The sequence below is a fragment of the Crassostrea angulata genome, chromosome 2 (assembly GCF_025612915.1).
Source record: "Crassostrea angulata isolate pt1a10 chromosome 2, ASM2561291v2, whole genome shotgun sequence".
In the NCBI taxonomy this organism is placed as follows: Eukaryota; Metazoa; Mollusca; class Bivalvia; order Ostreida; family Ostreidae; genus Magallana; species Magallana angulata.
In genome coordinates, this window is record NC_069112.1 from 53051772 (window position 1) to 53073861 (window position 22090).

Sequence of the window (22090 nt, forward strand, 5' to 3'; positions counted from 1 at the left end):
TATTTGTATCATTTGTATCATTTATTCATTTCCGTAGTTTAAAAGACGTTAATAGTCCAATTACTTAGTTTGACGAGGACACATGGAAATAACTCAGTGCATATATGAATCCTCGAAAAACGTATGCATAGCAAAGTAAGTACATAAAACACGAAACTGTTATATAAATATTTTATGTATTTTATGTTTTTATAACTACACACAATTTTGACCACAAATATTTAACACGATGTGAAAATACAACAATTTTATAGATTGCGTTACCTAAAACTCTGATTGCTAAAAGATATCAATTTGATATGTAACATTAATATATTGTTGATTCGATCATTTCCCTTGAGGAAACAACATAGATAAGTATGCTTGCAATCTATCTCAAATATATAAACATCTACAAAACACCTTGTTTCCGATTTTGCAATTCACGTGTTCGAAAATCACACGTGGCCAGCCATCTAGATTTATCCAACTCTTCGTCCACAAGAACGTTGGCACTGTCCCCAAGATTCAAAATTGTTTTCATTTCCTTGGCAGCCACCGTACAGAAATCGTTCGCATCTTCTAAAGCGGGCATTATAATGCCACCTTGGAATAGCCGCCATGCAAGGCCCAGAATCCTCGGGAAGGATACAAATCTGGTTTCCGTTTCCTGTAATTTTTTTTTCAAAATATGTATAAATTATGTAAAACAATAATTCTGAAAGATATCGTTAAGGGTAACTATTTCCAGTAGATTACGTAAAAAATATCCAATATACGGTAATCGCTGAAAAGTTATCTATAGTATTTACATATAACTATTCACTGGCCATGGAGACGATGACACTTCCTATTGTCCGAAAAGTCAGTTCATATATAAGATTGATAAAGGTTGATATAAGATTATAAATCTTATAATACAGAAGTAAACTTTATTTGCCAGCGATGCAAGGTTGTTGGTTGTCAACAAATTCGAGTTATCGGACTTTGAATTTAACGTAGCCTCTCATATTACAACGTTTTTTCCCGAGTATAATTAAATACTAGGGAAATGAAATATTGCCGGTGAAGACTTACGAATACTCTTCTATTATACTCTGTCCCAAGATATTTTGGATTCACGTTTGGACGATTTTTAATAAAAATACACTAACCTGTGAAAGAAGTGCAATTGAAATAGTTGAAAGGGATATTTTCCAAGATAATTTCATTGACACATTATCATCTTTCACTCGGAAAAATTCACAGGGACGAAAACAGATTCCTTACGGAGATTTATAATGGGGAATGTTTACATCTGTTCTCCATTCGGAATACACTCGGAATACATCGCGCAATATTTCAACGTTATCATCCGGGCTTGCTGCAATGCAAAATCTCCGTAGACATCACATTTTTTAGCATTGTATTGAAACCTGATAAGCTAACAGGGGCGTTTTGACTGAGAAATCTTGGAAATTTTTCATACTTTTGAATGAACATCGTTTGGATCCTGAGGTATTTATAAATATCAAACAATTAAGCCAAACGTGAATCCAAAATATCTTGGGACAGAGTATAGTAGAACCTTTTCACGGTGAGATAAAATAGCATATTTAATCGACGTTATTTTTCAAAAAAAGAAAGACAGAGAGGTACAATAATAATATATATGTATACCTCCTCCAGCGTTTGAGCACGTGTCCTCACACTGTTGACGTGTTTGGAAGTTGTTTCCGTTTCCGGCGCAACCGCCATAAACGAACCTTTCACATTGCCCACTTGTCATGCTGTAGCTCCAGCGCGGGAAAAAGGCCCGGCAGGGACCGGAAGCACTGGGTAATCGGCACACAGCTTCAAAATATAGGAAAAAGGGGGTTTCTTGATATCACATTAGTTACTAGTGGTAGCCTTCATTTAAATATTCGTCAGACCATCTCTCTCTTTCTCTCTCTCTCTCTCTCTCTCTCTCTCTCTCTCTCTCTCTCTCTCTCTCTGTACTCTAACAATAAAAACTGCTTGTTAAAAATGAATTTGAAATTATGTATTTTCAGCAACTCTAATGTCATGTGTCAGAATGTGTATAGTCCTGCCGTTTAATTGTTAAAAGCTGAACGAAATAATGGAAAAAAGATAAAAAAAAATTAATAAGATCACCAGTAGAAAATAATAAATATGAGTACAAGTCATGTTTTGTGTTTTTGTTTTTGTTTTTGTTTTTTTTTTTTTGGGGGGGGGGGGGGTTATTACTTAACATTAAAGGACTGGTCAACAATACTGGTCAAAATATGTTCTGAATAATGGTCTCACCTGGCGTGATATCTCCTCCGCCTCCCCCGTTTACACATATCCGGCGGCAGTCCATTAGTGAGTTAAACCGGTTCCGGTTTCCTCCACATCCGCCGTACACAAACTCCTGGCAACGCTGGGTGACTGAGTTATAGGTCCACGACGGGAAGAAGGCTTGGCAATTACCGGACTGCGCATGCGGTAAAGAGCAAGGACTTCCTGTAATAAGAGATCATTTTATGTATTTTAATTTAATCAGCTCCATAGGCGTCGGAACCGGGGGGGGGGGGGGGGGGGTGGGCTCAGCTCTAACCTACATGTAGTTAGATCTAACCATGAGGCACATAGCATCATAAAGGGTTCAGCCCCCCCCCCCCCCCCCCCCCCCCCCCCACACACACACACTTTTTCTCGCAGCAGAAAGAATTATTCCTAAATTTACCTTGATAAGATTGAAATATTCAGAAGTTGTGGTACATATATTTACTGACAATTTGAAAATCTGTTCGATACGAGGTTTGAATGTAAATGAATGCATATTTATGTGAACATCTTATAATGGAATTTCTATAGACTGTTGTGACTTTTAGAAAGCTGAGATTTACCTGGTGGAAAAATACCGCCATCTCCTCCACACCTCTGCTGACAGGCTTGTAGAGAGGGGAAGTTGTTTCTGTTTCCTTGACAACCACCATACCGGAAGAGCTCGCACTGACCGGAAACAGAATTGTAGTAAAAGCGACGTCTGTTGGCACGACACGGTCCAGTGACCGCAGGGAGAGTACAGACATCCTCACCTGAGAGAAGAAAAATACTCTTGAAATGAAATATTGTTTCGCAGTGTTATTGTTTGCGGGGAAACATAATATTAAAGATATATGCGACTACATCTTCATTAAAAAAATAAACATAAAAAGCTCCTTTTAACAGGTGTTTTTCATTTATATTACATTATTATATATTATTCAAATATATTAACATCTACGAAACCAATTATGTTGAAACTGATGCATCAAATTGTGTGCAAGTGGTAGCTTTATATGAAGCATAAATCATATTTACTCTTGAATAATGTTTAGGGCCATAACAGAGGTTTGCACTTTATTGCAAGCGTTTTTACTTTAATTTTATTTTTTGTGTGTGTTTTATTTATCTAACCATTTCAGATGAATGACATTTGTATTGCATTATTCGCTTTTATCTTACTTAACATATAACAGCCACATAAAGCTTAATGCCCATGAAAATACTTTTATTTGGTTAATTGGTTCACTTTTCACCGACAAGTTGTAAGTTTTGAACCGATCCATCTTCAACTAACGAAATTTAGGTTTTATCGCAAGAAAGATAATTCCGCTCATAAACAGACAAATTCCGCATATACACTCTCTGCTAGCAGACAAAGTTAGCTACTTTGTTGTATTATATATAGAGGGGATAAGATTTGTTTTTCAAAATGTTTGTTTTAAGTAATTTTGTGAAATGAATGTGCATATTATTAATAATTAAAAAATATATCATAAAAAGATATTTTAATGAAGGGGGAGTGAAGGATAGATGGGGCGGGGGATGATCCATCCTATCCTTAAGCCTCTGTGGTCATTGACAAAACCTGCGAAATACAAACCTGCGCCACCATTTCCACAGACTCGTTGGCACTCCTGTCTGTTTTGGAACCTGTTTTCGTTTCCTTGGCAACCAGAGTAAAAGAACACTCGGCACTGCCTGGTGACACCATCATAGTAGTAACTTAGGAACCTGCCCCGGCAATTTCCGGTTAAACGTGGAAGGTAGCAAAATCCAGGTGTACCTATATAAAATAATACATAAAAACAGTGTCTTAGAGAGGTGAGTTCATTGATACATGTAAGTCGGCATCAACCATGTGCACATGAATATCTATAAATTGGTCGTTAAGGTACCTTACTACACCAAGACTAATAATTTATATGTCACTATGTCACAAAATGGCAATTGAAATATTTTGTTAAATTGTTTGTATTAATCGCTTGGTTATATATCATCATAGCTCAGTGGTTAAACTATCGAGCTTGTGAACGACTGATCCAGAACTCGAATCCGTTTTATGAAAATCATTATTTTATTTATCCAAAATTGCATATTTTTCGCCTCTTAGACTTACTTAATACTTTATGCTATCTTTCATAATCAAGTAATTTTCTGCTGATTTGAGAACCATTTTTCAAGGTGGAGTTAGCTACCTTAAATAGCGTCCAATTAAAGAGTGATAAGACAATAGACATTACCAAATACGTATCAACCAGAGACTGTAATTTAAGGTCTTCAACGATCGACATCTCATTTTTAAGTTTACTAATGAGCCGTCAAAATACTAATACGCTATATTCCAACAACAAAAAATCCCAATTGAGTCTGCATCAATAAATCTTAACTTCTTCGAAATCCGATAAAACAAGGTAATCAATACATTTAAAAAAATAATTCTTCGTTTTACTTAGTGCTTAAAAACCTCTGTGACAAAAGACTACTACCATTCCTTTTCAAAGTAACTCACAGACGTGCAATTATGCAAATTCTTACATATTCGTATCCGAGATGTATATTTGCATTGTGTTCGGATCTCAATCTTAATTAATCAACAAAACTGACATTGAGCGCGTAACTAAACATGTACAATCAATGAGGTCCTCCTACCCTGGGGTCCTCCTCCTCCTGGAAGTTGTGGTGGCGTGTCAACAAAAAACGTATTATCGTTCCCTACATCCGGAAAAGTAGTTCCAACTGGTATTCCATCGCCGCCATTTCCGCCTAACCCCCCATTTCCGCCGAATCCCGCATTACCACCAAGTCTTGCATTTCCGCCAAATCCAGCATTTCCACCAAGTCCTGCATTTCCGCCAAATCCAGCATTTCCGCCGAATCTTCCGTTTTGAAGTTGGTTTCCTCCGCCACCAAAGTCTTGTAAAAAAACTGGATTATAAATGATCTGCAATAAAAAAATAAAAAAGATAACTGATAATGCACAAAGTAAAAAAAAAAAACTATTATTATATTTTTTTTACTACATGTGTAATTATTCACATTATAAGTAGCATTCAAATATTTGACAATATACGCAAGTTCTCTCTCTCTCTGTCTGTCTGTCTGTCTGTCTGCCTCTCTCTGTCTGTCTGTTTGTCTCTCTCTCTCTCTTCTCTCTCTCTCTCTCTCTCTCTCTCTCTCTCTCTCTCTCTCTCAGAGAAAAAGTTTTATAAGGAGATGTCAAAGATCACTGCGTGCAAGTATATGCATATGTATACTGATTACCCATGGAATAATATTCTTATTATGTATAAAGACGCTTTGTCCAAAAATAGTACAGCCGTGGATTTTATTATCAAATTACGAATAATTTATAAGCTTCTGGGGGATCAATGGACATTGATCACATTTTTTGTAACAAATGTGTCATTATCAATCAGTCTGGAGCTATTTTGTGAATGGGTTTGATTGTTTCCAAACTGGCATCAAAGATTCTTCAAAACAACATTACAAGGGTCAAACTAAAACGTCACCGCTGCATGTATATGTATATCAGTCAAGTTGAATAAAAATTCGCATTTAAATGCAGCTACTTGATTTAAATTTTAGGCTATTATAAAAAGTATCCAATTTTGTCCATACAAATCAAATTATCTTAGAAAGTTATAATAGAATTTCAACTATTTTACACCAGCAGAATTAGTCTTCTTTTAAGGATAGAAATATCAAAAGTAAATGAAAATAAGTTAAGAGTATATGGGAACACAAAATAATAAACCAAATGCATGTTGGACATGTCAAGAAGAGGGAACAGATTTGTCTCTTCCCCCAATTGATTGGGTTTCTTGTTCTTGAAACCGCACATTATGCGTCAATGAAAACAAAAATGTACACTGTACAAATCTCTTTTCTTTTATTTATAGCAAATGTCAAAGATGCAATCCAATTATAAGTCTCGACGTTTGGAGCGAATCTTAATATGAAGCGATATAACCGCCATCATTTTATGGATAGTTATGTATATCATTTTCACTTTGATATACATATAGCTTAAGACAAATATGGGGTTTAAGAAAAAACGGAGAGGCGATTCAGAGAGAGAGAGAGAGAGAGAGAGAGAGAGAGAGAGAGAGAGAGAGAGAGAGCAACGTAACAAGGGAGAGAAGGGAGTGAATGGTACAATGAAACCTATGTCCACTTTAATTATGATTAAACAGCGATGTCAGACAACATTAGAGTTTATGAAAACAATTTATGCATACAGTCTACAGTCTGTGTTCTTAACCCGACGGTTATCATTTAATTCAATTATCAATAAACCCTGGGTCTACATTTTCATATTTTACATGTAGGTGACTGGAAAAAAAACCAAGCCTTTAAATGACATCTGCCACCCGAACACCACTTTCGGTTTATCCGAGATCGTATAATGTCTATATACAGGGATTACCTGTGAATGATTATTGTGCACCCGTGAATCATTTCAGGGTCGCGCTAGTTCCTCTTACCATACCACTCATACCACATATCCCTCAATCGCAACTTCTCGGGCCTTTCCGGCAGGCTCGGAAAAAACCTCGAATGTATTAACATTACCTGATGTTAGATTTTTATACAAAATGGAGTCGCTTCCCATTAAAATAAGTATCGGCTAGACAGCCTTATAAGTCGCTTCTGTGTTATATTTTAGGGTATATCATTTACTTTAATGAAGTCTATCTTACATCTAAAAAGATCGTAAAATGTGTTGTGTTTATATCAAGTTTTATAAAAAGGGGGGTTACATGGACACCTAGGTAATAAATTCGAGGTGTTTTTCCGAGCCTGCCGGAAAGGCCTGAGAAGTTGCGATTGCATATCCTTATGTGTACAGAACTAAGACCTTCGATTTTCAACCAACAACCAGTACGAGATTTTTTATTTTTTTTATTTTTTTTTTTCAAATTTTTATAGTATATAGACAGACAGACAGAACACCCCTTTCTCACAGACATTCACACACAGCAAGTTGGTACAGTGTATTGGTATACACCTATATATATTTAAAGATACATACAGTACAAATTATCTAAAGAAAAAGAAGAAGATTAATATCTACATCATCATTGATGTGTTAATTAAATATTTATACTGGAAAGAGACAACTCCATGGTGACCATCTCTTAGTAAAGTCTACAGTAGTAAATAGTTTCCTTTCAGTATTGTAATAGGTTTGTAAATAGGACATTAACATTTCAAAACATATCTTTATATCTTTTCTCGACCTTTGAAAAATAAATTTTTTTACCAATATAATAATCAAATTAACTACATGATCCATATCTGGATTACCTAATAGTACACTCTGGATATCAAATGTTATTCTCTTGCCAGATCTATTAAAAATATAGTCTGACAATTTTGTCCAGAGATTCAAGATTAGTGGGCATTGGTAGAATAAGTGCTTAAAAGTTTCAGGTTCTAACATACATATTGCACATAAGTTATTGTTTTTTATCTTAGAAAGATACAAAAATTTATTTATACCTAAAATTCTATGAATTATTCTGTAATTAAACCATACCAGTTCTGTATCTTTTGTGATACATGTGGTTCCAATTAAAGTCTGGTTCAAGATTTAAGTCAATTTCCCACTTAGATTCACATATTGGCCTATGCTGTAGTTTTGAAATAAAAAAGTCATATAATGTTCTTGAGCCTTTTTTATCTTTACACAGAATTTTTATAGATTCTAACTGGTACGGTTTCACTACTAATTCATGTGAAAATTGCCTGATACTGGGCCAGGAGCTTAATATAGCCTTTTTTAAGCCTTCGTATTTAGTAAAAGGTAGCTTAACTAGGTAATCATTGGTTATTTGTTCATAACTAATAAAATTCCCCTGCTTATCCAGCAGATCATATAAAATATAAAAACCCTTTTCATATAAAGACTTATAAAAAATATAGTTATTTTGCACACTGATCTTCTCATTAAACCACAAAGGTTCTAATAATATATCATGTTCGCATTTTGGCTCTATAGAATCCAAAAAATCAGCAAAGTAAGATAGAGTTTCTTTCCAAAATAGATTTGTTGTTGAATTAGCTTTATGTTTAGAATACTGTGATCTAAATTGTATGAGATGAGCAGTGTTACAATTAATTACTTCATTGAAAAACATGGACCATTCCGAATTAGAGTGAAGAAGCCTTCTTATCCAAGTAAGTTTAAGTAAGCTTTTACTTAAAGTAAACTTACGTTTAAGTAAGCTTAAACTTACCAGTACGAGATTTGTTGACATTTACACGAAAAGGCCAACCACATTAGACATTAATGATCGCCGTGACTTGCCCTTCAAAAAACTGCGTGTGAAAACTTCACGGTCCGTTCGATTTACCATCATGCATGCCGCCCTTTTTTATCATTAATTGACAGCGCGCTCGATATAATGTCGTGGCGTTCTATGTTTGAATGTTTGTGGAATGTCCCTTATGTTTTAAATAATCAACACCCGCTCCTCCGACGTAAAAGATGATTATGTCGACTCATCAGATCCTTATGTCGACTTGTCGGAAAATATTATTTCAACTGGATACCACAAATTGGGAACACGTGAATAAGTGACAAGTCGACTTAAAGAACTGACAAGTCAACATCATTATCTGACAAGTCGACAGCAAGTCCCTTATGTTTTATATTATCAACATCAGCTCCTCCTTCTAATAAAATACCTTTTTAGTATACCAATGGCATATTATTGTGTATATTCAACCTGTTTGTCTTGAAACGAAGTATCATCAGACAACGTATTATGGTGTTATAACATTAGTTCAAATATTAGATATTTATCATTTGTTGCCAATAAAATATCGTTTCGCAAGGTGTTTATAATTTCATGTCTCAAGATTATGTTTGCATCGTTCGAATTTCTAATTATATTGAGACACGCATGTTGTATTGTCACCACAAATATTTTTCACTTTGATTGTTTACGAGGGTTCATAGAGCTGATGACATATTACGAAACAGCCAATCAAAATGCTTTATTATTGCAAAGTTTGATTGTTTACAAAGCGTTTTGGTGATCATGACTATATTACCGCGCCTTTGTTTGCATATTGAAATGACGCACATTGTTTACAGTGAGTCAGTGCCAACGTAGAAAATAAGACGCCTAAAACATTTTATTTCTATTGTTATGAGTCCGAGGATTACGCCCGGCAGGGCGTGATACATGCGTTATTGGTCCTTTAGTTACAAATAATGTATAATCACAGTCAATAATTTTCAGTAAGAGAGGTACATAGAGATCCCGTACCATCAAAGAACCCAATATTTGTTAAAGTAATATAAGCACACTGGAAAAACTAAAACTAAACTAAAAACTAAAAATTTCTTTTTTTGCGGTTAAAATGGGTTATTGTTCTTTGATTAAAGTAAAAAAAAATCCGTTAGGATCAACATTTAAAGCAATATAAGCTGCAATTTTCATGTTGAATTTTTTTTAAAGGGAATGTTTTTTCTACTAAAATGACAAAAATGTCAAAGTTTTTAAATTTCTGTTAGCTCTGTTTTTATAGGAAAAGCCATTAGGAAGCCTTAATTTGACCAAAATTGAATTATTGTCGTCCTGATCTGCTCTATATTCCTTATAACTGAAATATTTTTCCTGACAAAAATTAATGATTTGTTCTAATCTGTTTTTATCATAAAAATTAAAGTTACAGGTTGACTTATTATACTAGCAGGATTTTGCAGCAAAATAAAATTCTAAAAAATACAGCTCATATTGCTTTAATCTCAACAAAAAATTCCCGTATTAAAAAAAATCTCCATCTTCTTTTTTTGCTAGTCAAATTACCATACGTAAATTTATTTTATGAAATATAAACCAAAATACTGCACTTAAAAACATTTTCACACACATAAAAACCCTCATCGGTTTGTAATCAGAGAATCATTTAGGCTGGGAGTTTGTGAAGGAGGACATCTTTACAACCAGTCAGTAAAGTACACTGACATTTATACTGACAGGGCCAAAATTAAACTGATAGGAAACATTGGTACATGGCGATCGGAATGCTCACTGAACCAGGGGGTGCAGTCACAATTTTGAAGAATTAATTTAGCCCCTCCCCCATTTCCCCATTTTTTTGGTGGGGGGGGGTATAATGAGATTAACCTGCATTTTTTGTTCTAAGATGTGAATTTATGAGTAAAGGTTGAAAAATCATTGAAATGAAAATCTACATAATTTTAGCATTCCTAAAGAATTGCTAGTATCATGTGTTGTTTTTTTAAATTCTGTACCAGCATACAATGTACATGTATCAAACAAAGGTATATTATGAAATGTAGACGGAAATCTCAAGATGCGTAATATACAAAAAGTTAACGGTGACAACATTTCATTCATCAAGAAATACTTGAACTTAAAACCCATACAAGCTCTACTGAAAAAAAAAATGATATTGTCCTTTACAAACCACATACATCTACTTAAGTGCGCATCTTGCTCGCCTTGTTATAAAACATTCTTAACACATATTTTTTTTTTTAAAATACATTTTATTAAGCTGATAACTAAAAATATGTGGAGGGATTGCCATAATATTTAGCCTTTAGGTAATGTAAAAATGAGAGAATATAACCAGGATGATTAAATATATAAGCAAAGTCTGTTCATTTTTTGGCAGAAACATGTACATTATGTTATAGAAAAAAAAGATTTGATTTTAATTTGAATCATGTTTCAAACTATTTGAACAGCTACTAATGCATTTACAGAACAAAATTATATTGCACTGAAAAAAGCATGTGAAAGATACTCGTATTTTAAGAAAGTTGTATATTCCATCTGTTTAAAATACGTTTTCTTTAATCTTGATTCAGTGCCATTGTTTGAAAAAGAGATACATGTATTAACAAAATAAATACAAAATGAAATAAAATTTGAAAAATATAGAGGGCCTTCAAAATTCCAGAAAAAAACCCAGAAATATGTACTTACATGAAGAATAAATAACAAAACCGGTCCCGGTATTCTAAAACACATGTTTTCCCGCTGTGAATTATACGGCCATATACTGCAGTCTCGCACTTATCGTTCGCCTGTCGTCACGTGACACCGTTATTGCGCTTTGACGAGTGTTTATTTGTGTTTTATCGCCTCGCCGCCATCTTTACCGTTTACGCTCCCAATAGAGAGGTAATTAATACGCGGTTATACGTGTGGCTTATATACATATAAACAAAAAGGCGCATTTCATTGATCATTACTCTCCCTCTCTCTTCGTCTCCATTTCTCTATCTCCGTCTCCATTCTCTCTCTCTCTCTCTCTCTCTCTCTCTCTCTCTCTCTCTCTCTCTCTCTCTCATAACTGTTTTAGTTCTGGAAATACATCAACACATTCGCGTTCATTACGTGTATGATTTTATTTTGGAAGCTTTAAAGAAGATTTTCTGAGCATTAAACAGGAGCGAAAATAGGATTTTTTAACGAGTAGACGAAAATATGTAAAACATACGTAAAATTAATAAAAATGAATCATTGACATGGCCGGGGTCTTAACTAATTTAACAGAAAAAGCATAATAAACACCGCATGTCTTGTAAGCTTAGAAAAGTATGGGTTTTTTTTTAAATTTGACTTTTGTTAATTTTTTCTGGAAGTGTATCACTCACTTTATATTGTCAAGTCGCAACTTCTTGGCCCTTTTCGACAAAGCTCGGAAAAATACAATCCGAAGCTGCGATTGTATGTTGTTAAATTGTGACGTTCACTTTATTTGGATCATTTCGTCTTTCTCTATAAAAATGTCCGAGCATAATCCGAAGAACAGACTAACTGGCGCGGGGTTATCGCTCTTGTCGTTAATTAAGAAGGTAATGGCAAAGACAACACGCGCGGATCTTACGATTGTGATAGGTGTACATGTATGTCCGGACCTCCTCCCTGATATACTTACAGTCATTGTTTTACTACCTGTACAATAAAGAAACAGTAAATAGGCATCAATCTTCACCCTCCCTCTGCTGACAAAAGTACGTCCAAAGAAATAAAATATCGAAACAGTATCGTCCACAAAATGAAACTTTTTACAGTGCTATTCTGCAGCGGAATGTTGATTGAGAGTTCTGGAAATGTGACCGAAGTTGTGCCGTTCCGGTAACGTTCAGATACATTTCAGTCAAAATTCAGTCAAAATTCAGTCACAATGCAGTCACTTTTCAGTCACATTTCAATCACCTTTCAGTTGCCTGGATGGCATAGTTTTCTCCTGTATCGATCATCAAGGTCGGATCACTTCTCGTTGTGTTCAGGTGCGGATCAAATAAAGCGTCTCATGTGATCTGATGATTCGCGCCTGGCATCAACACATGGTCTGGCCTCCATCGGGTTACTGTTATAGTGAAACAAAAATTAATACATGTATATACCCATTCCATCAACAAGTTAAAGATCATACATGTAGCATCCATCTTGTAGATGAATCGCGATACTCTCTGAAATAATGTCTTATGTTGCGAAAAAAAAATACTGAAATCGGTACAATTAGTTTTAGAAGGATTTGGGTACTTACCATTTTTTTCTTACCCTTTCTCTCTTTCCTTTTCTTCTTTATTTCGGGGAAGGGGGGGGGGGGTTGCATGTATTTGCAACCCATTGTGTTATCTCTTTGAAAGTTTTTTTAACGACAGGTTTTTATCTATATACAGTCATTGCCATTTTTGTATAAAATGGTTTTTTGTTTTTCTGTGCATTGTTAAGGATTACAAAGCTCATTTCGTTAACGTTTTAATATAACTCGCCGTTTGTTAACATCACATTATTTATAATACCCAAGCTCTCAGGATTGTTTTATCTGTGACTGAATGAAATAACGTATTTGATAATTGTGTTCTTTAAACTTGTCGGTGTCCTAAATCCTTTTTAAATTTGTTATCTAAGAAAATATGACTTCCTACTTTAATTAAAACCAAAATTCTCACACATGCATTAAAATGCCACCCTTTTCGCGGACAGATTTTTAATTATTACACAAGGAAAATCAATAAAAGTTAATCTTCTTCGCGTTGCTGAGTAATGATATAACAATAACAATTAACGAATTCTTGGCGATTAGTTTCTCTAGTTTTAACTACCAAGTAAACAGTTCAGATGTCACTGAATGCATAATATACCCATACTCCGCTGCTACAGGTAGATACTCTAAAGGATTATATAAGTATTCAACAAATTAATGGTTGTATTATCTTCGTCGTTGTTGTCAACAGCATCGACGTCGTCGACGTTGGCAATGAGATCACATCATCATCATCATCATCATCATCTTGTTGTTCTCCTCTTAAAAATATTTAAAAAATTCTAAATAGCGTTTAGAACTGGTGAGAGGGAGGAAGTAAGGAAGAGAATGAGTTCAGTCGGCTCTTTCCATATTTCTCTACTAATATACAGCCGATTTCATTTCTATTTAGAAAATGGTTCTCATTTATCTTCAAGTACACAGCCAATTTCACTTCTAGTTAGAAAATGGTTCTCGTTGGAACTTGCGCAAGCTCTATTTCATACTTCCCAAGCACACTCTTTCCAATTTGCGACATTTCTATTTTGGGTGGTTTAGATTAGCTTACATTCCTACCATTATTAAGCGACGTAAAAGTTTGTCTGTCAAACATGGGCACCCTTAATTTTTTTCTCAATACCTAAAATTACATAACACCATTAGATATATCATTCAATATTTCTGCTTGTTGATTTAAGATTTCGTGGGAATGGATGGTCAACGAATAAGCCATCAGATTCTCCCGAAAAGCTCTGATCACTTCAAGCTATAAACTATTACTAAGTCATGGAACACAATCTTTTATTAAATGATTGATTAATTTCCAGCTCTCTGATTGACTCATATCCAACTATCTCGAAAAAACAAAATGTTACATTCACCTGCACGTGACCTAGGATGTCAATATAAAATTTGATTTTCTCTACATTGGACTAGAAATAGATCATCCAATGTAAAATCGCGTGGCTATGGCTTCAAACTAAAACGTCGCTTGATTTATAATAATCATATTATAAAATAATCATTGCTGTTTTTTTAGGTCAATACGATGATTTAGCTACATGTACCCTTGAAGCATTATATTCACCTCGCCTCCAGCTCGGTGAATATTGCACTTTTTGGGTAGCTAACTCATAGTATTGACCTCAAAAACAGCAATATTATACAAATATTGACTGGGGTTGAGGGCAACATTGATTATATTAGCCCCCGAGGGACGAAATATTGCCCGACGCGAAGTGGAGGGCAATATTTTCGTCCCAAGGGGGCTAATATAATCAATGTTGCACGAAAACACAGTCAACATTTGTTTTGTTATATGAAGAAACAAACCAAAATTTAAGAAAGGACTCCAAAACAAGGTGACGTCATAATAGACAGTCAGTCAAGGCAAGTAAACAACGGACGCACAATGCGACGGTTTGCTATCATAACGGATATAAGGATTTGCGAATTACTGTGAAGTAAAATCAGGTAGAACATCTGTATTTTAATTCTTACCGTCGGCGGAATATCACCAGTGACCGTTTGATGCTGAGGATATTTTGGAAATGAACTTTGCACAAAATTGAATTCGTGAATTCTTTGTTGAGCTGAGAAAATTACGGCGATCTGTTTTCAATTACTTTCTTAAATTTTGGTTTGTTTCTTCATATAACAAAACAAATGTTGACTGTGTTTTCGTGCAACATTGATTATATTAGCCCCCTTGGGACGAAAATATTGCCCTCCACTTCGCGTCGGGCAATATTTCGTCCCTCGGGGGCTAATATAATCAATGTTGCCCTCAACCCCAGTCAATATTTGTATATTATTTCAGCTTAAAAACTTGAATATTTTTGTATTACACTATGCGGAACTCAATAAAGTATAACGTATTCTAAAATTAACCACTACCAGTCAGCGCTATTAAGAAATTATAAAACGAATCGATGAAGTTTTCTGGTGTAATCGTAGTCCTGAGATGATTTCTTGACAATCAGTGGCTCTCATTACACCGTACATGTTCCCTTTCTGTGGTCAGATGATATTATCAGGACATAACTCACCGGACATATCTGACTATACAATCAATACACATAACAAGTACATGTATGTACACACGATATCATGGTATAACTAAACTTGATGCTTTTTCGATAATAAAAAACATGGAAATGTCTTCTATAAATGTGAAACATATGGTGATTTTTTTATACTAGTAAACTGATGAGGATTTTTTTTTTAGATTTTACTCGTGTTTCAGTCATTATTTATAATTTTTTTCTAAAAAGTACGAAATCATCACTGACTGTCTTGATTGTGAAACCTTAGGAAATCGGCGCAGCACCCCCTCTCCCAAAGCCATGGCGTGGTATAAAAACTGTACCCGTGACAGTATAAACATCTAATGCTCAGTAAACACCTCACTCTCAGTGCCGCCCAAGCAAGGCTTGTTATCTAATCTACCGCTTTAAAGGGGCTGGATGTTAATAGCCATTTTTAGACAATATTTATCCCCCTAAAACAAAGATTTTCTGTATAAATTTATAGATAAATTATACATGTATTATTTTAAACCTAAAATATTTGATTTTTTGAGCATTGGAATGTAATCGATATTTCATAATACAGTGTACTTAGATGTAGTAAGTTAGAGATCGCAATGGAACTAGAAAGTCTGTTTATTTGATAAACTTAAAGCTTTTAATACCTCCTGGGGAAAATTATTTGAAAAGGCGTTAAATAAACCAATATAGTAATTATGAAACGAAATATTTTATTTAAACTGATTTTTATCAAATAATTTGACATGTTCAGAATGGGCCATGTTTGTCTAGATTATGTTTTCTTTTGATATTGATATGGAAATACAGATTTAACTATTTGTGTAAATATTGCTCCCTCAGCCGTGCGTATACCCCCCCCCCTTTTTTTTTTTGCTTTCTTCTCTTTGCATTTCCTCCTAAATTATACATGAATTAAATATGAAGTAATGTTTTGTTCGACTCTAAAATCATTAGGCTATGACACATTTGAATAGAAAATTGCTGATAATGAACAGAAATTCCTATTGATGATAGGATAAATTGCCTACATGAAACACAATAAAGTTTTTCTGGCGTAAATAAATGTAATACTTTGTTTTAAGAATAACACATATCACGAGAAAATAAAATGATTCATTTTACTAAAAAATCTTGAATTTAATGGCGTTTTTAATGAGATACTGAATTTGTTTATTCTTTAAGAGAGAGAGAGAGAGAGAGAGAGAGAGAGAGAGAGAGAGAGAGAGAGAGAGAGAGAGAGGCAGTGTTACTTCTTTCATTCTGTTTTGTTTTAATCAGACTTACATTTAGGACTTAATAGGTCAATACGTTTTAGGCACTCTTTCTATTAAGAGGCCGTTCAATATTTTGATTAACAGTGTTACTCGCCATTGATGTCTTTCAAGCCGCTAATCAATGAATGACTTAACAAGTACTTGTACCGAACATCAAATTGTCCCTGTAGTTGCAACGTCATTTATTATGAATGAGTTAATTTTGTATTTAGTGATTCGTTCCTGAGAAATTATAACTGAGAATGTATTGCGATCAACTGATTTAGTCTGCCCGCGTTTCATCCAAAACATTTTCATCTAAAGTGTCTGGGATATGGAAAAAGAAAAGGACTCCTTGGAATTATTCGGGATCTTTGCTGCCAGCTGAGGTAAACGTGTATTATAATTAATTACACGTACTAGTTAATTCAGTTCTTTTTTTGTGAAAATGTCTTCAACTTTTAGAGAATTTGTGTATTCTACAATTGAATGAATAGTTTCCTTGCAAATTTAAATCAATGGTACATGTAATTTATGACTTTGTATTCAAAATAAAACCAAGTTTAAATAGAAAAAATCGCTCCCGTGCTAAACAAACGGCTAACTAAAGGATTTGAATTTACAATTTTTTAAGAGACTTTTGGGATAAAATGAGAGAGAGAGAGAGAGAGAGAGAGAGAGAGAGAGAGAGAGAGAGAGATTTATTTACTTATTTAATTTCCTTGTTTCATGTTTTGAAAATTAAAACATATGTATATGTTATTATACTTTTGAGAAATGCCATTTTTTATTTTTATTGGTATAAAAATATTTTTTAATGCTGATAAAATTGTCACTGAAGGGATTTTACTCTGTTTCATTTTTTAAGACGTTTTAAGCATTGAAGTCACATTGAACGTTAAAGATTGTTTACAATTTTTACAGTACTAGTTTATTTTGAAGAACAATAAAATAGCGGTAAAGTGCATGTATTTATATAGTCATATAAATATTCGTGATTGATAATTCAAAGAGAAACATGTTATTATATAGATTAAAACTCAATGTTTAACCACTAAAATATTTTTTTGTAACCTGTTATATAAAAACGTCATGCAATGATCATATGTTTGAATATGTTAATTTAATTAAAAGACACGAGAAGCAAACGCATTTTTATATACTAGACTAAGAAAAGTAAAGAACACGAAAAAAACCCGCATTACTTTCTTTACGTACAACCGATATATGAATAAATCATTCTGTATGCGATTCTCACTGCACATGTTCTGTACAGGCACCATTTGTGAACACACATATTAAAAAGTTGACACACTTTATGATAAAGAAACCGGATGTAAGACTAAGATATATCAAAAATGTGTTGATTTTTCAATCTCAGGGGGAAATTTGAATTTATTTATTTTTAAACTCATGGAATATACATTCAATGAGTTTTAAATTCATTTAGCGTTAGAAATTACGCAAAGAACATCGATTGCAAGAACAGGATATAGGCCTATTTTCATGAACGTGCATCGGCTGGTCAGCAGTTAAAATATGCTGGGTAGTATATATACATGTATATCAATATTATATCTAGACACCTTTTGCCATAACCAAACGTTTAGTAAAGAAAATTTATTGACAGTTTAGCTTTAAAACTTAATTTCAATATTATAATTTTTCTCTTAACAAATATCTGCTTCCAGAGGGAATTTTATATTTATACAATCATGTAGTCTAGAAATGACAACAACAATCTAACCCTTTTAAGTAATGTTTGAAAGGAAGGGGGGGGGGCTAGAAACAGAATTATTTTTACACTCTCTTAATTAAATGGGAGTTTTCTGAGTAGATAACATGGATGGGACACAGAGATCTATCTTTATAGTATGTACATTCTATATAAGATGTGATTGATTTGAATTAAACGATTTAGTTGGAAACGATTCTTAATTTAAGCTGAACCAATTGCGATTTTTATCTATTTATGCAAGTTTAATGAGAATCAAAATAAGCAAAATGAACAATAAATTCTTACAGCGTAATTACGTCGGTGTATATATAGAAAACACGGAAGTTACAGGGTTTATTTCATTAAAGGTATTATCATTCTCGATAATCCTCGTCATACGTCATTGGATTATTTTTGGGACACAATCAAAGAAAAAGAGAATGGAATTTTTCAATTTAAGTATTCCAATCTTCTATATTCCTGCTGTGAATGGGCCACAGACCAACAATGATTAGATTGCAATATCCGGGAACTCTCGTAATAAGGAAATCGTTTTACTCCCATCATTTTTACAGATTCAGCTAAATTGCAACATTCACGTTTATTCACCGAAAAAAGATTCCAATTTTCAAATAACAATTCGGATATTTTTTTTAATTTGAATTTGTGTTTTTCTTCTGACATGTTTATACATTTTACAGGCAATACTCAAATAATCGTAAAAAAGGGAAAAAAAGAAAAGTTTAAACATGAATTCTAGTATACTTGAATATCAAAATAAACTTAAACCTGTCTACAAATTTCAAATAAGCAAACAAATAGAAAAAAAGTTAATGGTATAATAAATAAATGTTCAAATTTTGACAATAATTTGCAAATATAGATAAAATAAACAAAATAAAATGCATATATCAGTTTTTGTTACCAAAAATTAAAAAATCATATTTTTATTCAGCTCACGAAATGTTTAAGGTATAAGTTAGGGTCTATGTACACGTTAACTTGATAAATCAGCAGTCATTCCATGTATATGTTCTTAATGAACGCGTTCCTACGTGATCAACAGACAGCTCAGTTCTTTTATTGATTCAACGGACAACGATATTTTAATCATATTAGGGTGTTGGCTTTACATGTAAATGTAATATTTCCTCATTAATACAGGACTCATCAAAATAAATCCCAAACAGAACCTGAATGTAATGTAATACCATGAAACACACATAAAATAAAGCCCAAACATATGCTGAATGTAATGTAATGTAATACCATGTAACATACACAATGTACCAGTGACGGCATTTGTTTAATACTGTTTGCCGTTCTACGATTATCATCTACATTATATATTGCTTAAAACAATTGTATATGTCATACGTTATAGTGATTCAATTAATACTTTCGTTGAAAAGTTAAGTAACTCTATAATATTATACCATTTTGAGATGTTTTATATCTAGAAACTAAACACATTCATTAAAGCGACGAATAAATCTCAGACTTCGCTTAAGTTTTGTTTGAAGTATATTTCTATTGGTTCAACTTTTTGAATAACGACATTTTATACTAAAATTTTACCTTAGTATAAGTATAAGTCTAAGTATAACTTAGAATTATCCACTTCTTATCATATGCTTATCGAATAATTAATTCCAGGAGAAAGTCATCTATCGGAATTGAAGCAGGAACCCCGTAGCTTGAACAGCCGCGTAGAGAAGTTTGGAGCCATGTTTTGGGGTGATCATGGTTTCGTGGTTGTAAACATCATATTCTTTCTGTATAAGGTCGGAGAATCGATGCTGGACACTACGACCAAACCGTACCTAGTGACCGCCGTGTGTTATGATACATATATGTACGGAAAAGACAAAAACAACACGCTGTGTATGGATCTAGATAAACACCCGGAACTAGAGAACCACATGCAGAGTTTGTCGGGAAATTATCTCATATACTACAGATTGCTTTTGAATATACCCGCCATTCCTCTGGCACTTCTATGTGGATCTTACAGTGACCGCTATGGAAGGAAGATTCCCGTTCTCCTGCCTAGCCTTGGAAGTGTTTTCGCCGTCTTATGTTATATTTTGAGTGATTTGGTGCCGCTGTACAGGATTCCTTTGATATTCTGTGGTCTAGCTCTTCAGGGACTCTTTGGAAAAAGCTCCGTAATAACAATGGCAGTCAATAGCATTGTGTGTGATGTATCTCTGTCTGTGGATCGCACTAAAAATCTCGGTATTCTGTTAGCCATGAATTTTCTCGGTGTCTGCATTGGTTCGTTTTTCTCCGGAATTTTCCAAGACCTTCTCGATCTTAGCATGACATTTCTCTGTGTTGCAATACTTCACGGTATTTCTATAATTTTTACCATAATCCTTCTCGACGAAACGATCGAACGAAAAACAACCGACGACGATTTGCAAACAGCAAGGAGATGTGAATTATGCGAAGTGTTTAGACCTTCTAACCTGAAAGATGCGCTGAGTGTTGTTACAAAGCCTAGATTTCTAAACAGTCGAAAAATCATCATAGTTCTTCTGATCATTTCTCTTGCAACACAGATATGCAGAACAGGTGAGGCAGACATCAATCTCTTATTCATCACAAGGACACCACTAAATTGGCCAAAATCCTGGTACGGTTACCTGATGTCCCTCGAATACGCCGTTAAAGGGCTGTGTCTTTTTCTGTTCCTCCCCATCTTTTCTATCCACCTACACATGTCCGATATCTCAATAGTCATTCTGGGAATCTTATTCAAATTAACTCGACTGTTGTGGGCGGGGTTTTGTAATACTTCCTGGATGGTGTTTGCGTCGGTTTCGATTGGCGCAATGTCGGGCCTGATCACTTCCGCTTTACGCTCATTGGTTAGCAAAGCTGTTGACGTAGACGAAGCGGGAAAAATGTTTGCATTGCTATCTGCTGCAGAAACCTCGTCGAAATTCTTGGGATCCATCGTTTTCTTGAATATCTATAGCTTAAGCGCACACGTATTTCCAGGGGTGGGGTTCCTTGTCGAGGCTGTTGTCTATGTGTGTATACTAGGAACTCTGCTGACGATATTCCGGCCCCTTCAGAAAATGCAGCACAAGGGGATGGTGGAGGACAGAGTTTTAGACCTATCGTATGGATCTCATTAACAATAACAGAAAACACGAAATCAAAGCTTAAAATTGATTACTTCAAACCACCAAAACCCAAAACACGAAGTCAAAGGTTAATCAATTAAAGGTTGATTAATTTAAACCATCAAAATTTATACTTGTTTAAGATTTTAACTTTAATGCTTCAAAATCTAATGCTAGACTGTACAAATTTTTCACGTGTAGTTTCCTTTGTTTTTTTCCCACAAAATATCGATGTAATAGGCTATGAAATGACACTCAATAAAGGTTTTCAAACGTACATGTATCTATTGTTTCATCTGGGTTCTTGAAACGTGATGCTATTACCTGTACAAATTACGAGTGAACGTTTTCTTGAAAATAAAAACAGACAAGCAATCATACGTTAGTTTGAATTAAAAAAAAAGCAAAAAAAATGTCAAGCACATGAAAATTCTTGTGCAGAGGGTGTGTACCTGTGCACATGGTCTTATACCAACATCAAATCTGTGTCATGTGTATATGCAGAAGTACATGCATCATAATTTAAAGCTTGTGTATATTGTATTGTTTTGACACTCAATTATTCAGTTTTAGAATGTTGGATTGTTAGTCGAAGTACAATATGCTGCTATGAAATGCAGTAAAACTGTAAAATACTCT

At 34.2% G+C, this 22090-nt stretch overlaps 2 protein-coding genes across 2 annotated transcripts; one reads left to right on the plus strand and one right to left on the minus strand.

The window, feature by feature from the left end:
- Window positions 1–159: 159 nt before the first annotated feature.
- LOC128170520 (actinia tenebrosa protease inhibitors-like) lies at window positions 160–11382 on the minus strand. The gene is made up of 7 exons (XM_052836301.1): window positions 11244–11382; window positions 4924–5215; window positions 3875–4057; window positions 2853–3044; window positions 2269–2466; window positions 1639–1812; window positions 160–649 (listed from the first exon to the last, which is right to left on the minus strand). The coding sequence occupies exons 1-7, from the start codon at window positions 11286–11288 to the stop codon at window positions 462–464; spliced, it is 1272 nt and encodes a 423-aa protein (XP_052692261.1). The 5' UTR covers window positions 11289–11382; the 3' UTR covers window positions 160–461.
- A 5496-nt stretch (window positions 11383–16878) lies between these two features.
- LOC128170514 (proton-coupled folate transporter-like) lies at window positions 16879–21722 on the plus strand. The gene is made up of 2 exons (XM_052836294.1): window positions 16879–16989; window positions 19974–21722. The coding sequence occupies exon 2, from the start codon at window positions 20045–20047 to the stop codon at window positions 21461–21463; it is 1419 nt and encodes a 472-aa protein (XP_052692254.1). The 5' UTR covers window positions 16879–16989; window positions 19974–20044; the 3' UTR covers window positions 21464–21722.
- The last annotated feature ends 368 nt before the right edge of the window (window positions 21723–22090 follow it).